This window comes from Propithecus coquereli, unplaced genomic scaffold (genome assembly GCF_000956105.1).
Source record: "Propithecus coquereli isolate 6110/MARCELLA unplaced genomic scaffold, Pcoq_1.0 Scaffold291, whole genome shotgun sequence".
NCBI classification, from domain to species: Eukaryota; Metazoa; Chordata; class Mammalia; order Primates; family Indriidae; genus Propithecus; species Propithecus coquereli.
This window is the reverse complement of record NW_012148519.1, coordinates 1,602,627-1,606,446: the sequence shown is the minus strand read 5'-3', so window position 1 is coordinate 1,606,446 and position 3,820 is coordinate 1,602,627. Positions and strand designations below refer to the sequence as shown.

The 3,820-nt window shown below is 37.9% G+C and overlaps 1 protein-coding gene across 1 annotated transcript in view; it reads left to right on the top strand.

The window, feature by feature from the left end:
- Positions 1-276: 276 nt before the first annotated feature.
- TADA2A (transcriptional adaptor 2A) overlaps positions 277-3,820 on the top strand; it is a 47,307-nt gene continuing 43,763 nt past the window's right edge. The window contains exon 1 of the mRNA XM_012648644.1: positions 277-404. Within this exon, the coding sequence (XP_012504098.1) occupies positions 380-404 (25 nt within the window). The 5' untranslated portion in view covers positions 277-379. The remainder of the gene's footprint in view (positions 405-3,820) is intronic.

Here is a 3,820-nt window from a genome sequence, read left to right as displayed (position 1 = left end):
ATATATAGCATTTATAGAGGGCTTACTCTGGGCCAGGCACCATGCTATATTATTTATATGTTTTAGGATATTTGATTATCATGTTTATTTCTCACACAACTCTGGGAGGTGGTATTATACCCATTTTACAGACAAGTAAACAGATTTATACAGATAAAATAATTTGTTCAGCATTACAAAGCTAGGATGTGGTAGAGCTAAGTATGTTGCATATCTTCTCTTTATTTTGTCCCTTTGAATTATTTTCTGATCCTTGTGCCACTTGCGTTTGTTCACAGAGAGTTCTCAAGCTTTGGAGTATATGTGTTGGCCAGTTCTGAAATCTTGAAGAAGCTCTGCACTGAGGAAGATCGAAGCAGTGGTCTTTGCCAATTAGGGAATGGACCGTTTGGGTTCCTTTAGTGGTAAGTACAGTGGGAACAAGTCTCAGGTGAATGTTAATAGCAAACTGAAGTGGAAGTTGATCAAGGAAGAAAAATAAACACTTTGAAGTTAAGTAATAAAGCCCTGCAAATCTGATCCTAAAGGAATTATAACAGTATCAAATCACACTGGGCGCTTATACCTGTAATTGTAGCACACTGGGTGGCTGAGGTGGGAGAATCACTTGAGCTCAGGAGTTTGAGACCAGCCTGAGCAAGAGCAAGACCCCGTCTCTACTAAAAGTAGAAAAAATTAGCTGGGTGTGGAGGCTCTTGCTTGTAGTCCCAGCTACTTGAGAGGCTGAGGCAGGAGGATTGCTTGAGCCTGGGAATTTGAGGTTGCTGTGAGCTAGGCTGATGCCACGCACTCTAGCCCTGGCAACAGAGCGAGACTCTGTTTCAAAAAAAAAAGTATCAAATCAAAATTAAATCAACCAATGCTTATTGATTGTCCACTGAATGCATGACACAAACATGTCACCCTGGGTCTTAGAAGAAAACAAAGCTAAGATGGACCAGGCATGGTATGGTTAACCTGTAGTTAGACTTAAAAAAAGGAATGGAATTTCTCTTTAGCACTAATAGTATGGTTCAAGTACTTTGATAAGAAATAATGTCAGTGATAGCCAGGAATGGTGGTGTATGCTTATAGTGCCAGCCCCTTATTTACCTATTTATTATCAGTATATAGACACATGAATTCCTATTTTTTCAATGATTTATGATTCATTAATATGCTTAATTATTTAGGTCCTCAGATTATTCCAAATTTGGCCACAGGGAGCCCCTCCAAATGGGCACCTGCATCCTTGTGACATTTTTTTTTTTTTAGTATCTCCTTCCTTTTTTGGTGTAACTAAATGTTCCAGGTGCATCTTTCATCTCCCCTGCCCCAGTCCTAGAATCAGCCACTTCTCTGAGGAGTCCTGGTTCTTTCAGAGAGTAATAATGTCTGACCACCATCTTGTCACTGCTCATTGCTACTAGAATATCTTTGCATCTTGGCCCTTTTGGCCCATAGAACTAGGAAATATGTGCATGTATATACGATATACATATATATCAATATACATACCTATTCGTGTACACATTTATGTATGCATACATGTACTTTTTAGAAATCATGAGTTTACATTGATACCTTTAATTATCTTCCCAGGCTTTTCTTGTCTTCCCTAATTCCTTATTCATGTTTCTTCTTCGTCAGTAAGAACCCTGGCTCCCAGCCACATCAACACATTTACTCATTTGTTCAGTCTTCCAAAATTATTTCGGAATCACTTTGTACGTATCAGTATGTAAAACAGACCTACTTCCAAAAGCTTGGGATTTATTTGCACTCCTTTCCTATATCACCCAATACCGAAGGTATACTGTGAAATGTTCATAAGTTACTTGGAGTGACTTTTTTTCTTCTTCAGTGTGATTATAGTATTCTTCTGAAATACTATTTATTGGATACTCCTGTTTCATTTTGCTTCCAATTTTCCTTTCCCATCTTTACTGATTTAATTTTATTTTTTAATATGTAGAGCATAAATGTGGTTCCAAAAGTCAAAACTCTGCAAAAAGATATATTTGGAGAAGTGCAACTCCCTCCTATATCTCTTTCACTTCATTCTAATGCCTTTTCCCCAACCCCTTGTATTAATAGTTATTCAAGTTCATTGTTTCTAGTTTATCTGTCCTTTAATTTTTTTTGCAAAGATAAGAGGCCATAGTTTTTTTTCTTTTTGAGACAGTCTCACTCTCTTGCCTGGGCTACAGTGCCATGGCATCATCATAGCTCACTCAAACTCCTGGGCTCAAGTGATCCTCCTGCCTCAGTCTCCTGGATAGTTGGGACTACAGGCACGCACCACCATGTCTGGCTAATTTTTTCTATTTTTAGTTGTTTGGCTAATATCTTTCTATTTTTAGTAGAGACTGGGTCTCGTTCAGGCTGGTCTTGAACTCCTGAGCTCAAGCAATCCTCCTGCCTCGGCCTCTCAGAGTGCTAGGATTATAGGCGTGAGCCACCGCACCCAGCCAGAGGCCATAGCTTTTAAATATTCTCTCATTTCTTACAGAAAAGATAGCATACTTCTTTTGCACTTTTTTTTTTCCCACTTAACACAATCTCTTGGAAATACTATATTAGTTTATAGAAATTATCCCTGTTCTTTTTTATAGTTGCATAGTACTCCATTGTGTGAATGTACCATTAGGTTATTCAAACATTTGCTAATGTTTAGACATCTAAGTATTTTGCAAATAGTATTTCAATGCATAACCTTGGAGATATGTATTTTTGGAGGTGTATAATCAGTAAATTCCTAGAAGCAAGATTGCTGGGTCAAAAGATAAAAGCATGCATAGTTTTGTTTAGATACTGCTAAATCTCCACTATGGGAGTTGTACTGTTTTGCATTCCCACCAGCAATATATATGTGTGCCTAGTTCCCCACAGCCCAAGTAAGAAAGTTTATTGTCAAGCTTTGGAATTTTTGCCTGACGGGTGAAAATTATACCTCGGTATAGTTTTAACTTTTATTTCTCTTTTTAGGTTGAAGCTAAACATTTTTTCATATCTTTTTAAAATAGATAGGGCCTTTTTAAAAGAGAGACAGGATCTTGCTCTATTGCCCAGGCTGGAGTACAGTGGCATAATCATAGCTCACTCACTGTGACCTTGAACTCCTGGGCTCAAGCTATTCTGCCACCTTAGCCTTCTGAGTATCTAGGACTGCGGATGTTCACCACTATGCCTGGCTAGTTTTTTTTTTTTTTTTTAAGAGATAATGGTCTTGCTATGTTACCCAGGCTGGTCTTGAACTCCTGGGCTCAAGCAGTCCTCCCACCTCAGCCTCCCAAAGTGCTGGGCTTACAGGTGTGAGCCACCATGCCTGGCCCTCATTTTTATGTCTCTCTTTTTTCTCCCAAATTATCTCTTTGTGTCTTTTGCAGTAGGATTTTTGGTCTTTTTTTTCTCCCTGTCAATTTTTAAAAGTTCTTTGTATAGTAAGGATTTCAGCCCTTTATCTCTGATATGTTTGCAAATATTTTCTTTCAGTTTACTTGATTTTTTACTTTGTTTATGGTGTTTTTGCTAAAAAAGAATTTTTTGTAATGCCAAATTTATTAACCTTTTGTTGCCTCCGGATTTTGAATGATGGCAAAAAAGCCTTTCTCTACTCTTAGATTATAGAAGAATTCCGAAATACCTTTTTGAAGGACAGTTTGGTTCTAGGTATCAAAAACCTCAGCAACTCCCTGTACACACAACAATTCTAGGTTTAGGAAAATAATATTTCCCGAGGAATAGATGTGAAATGTTGTGCATATGAAGATCTCAGCATTCTTTATAATAGTGAAAAAGTGGAAACAACATACACACCCACCAGTAGGGAACTGGTTAG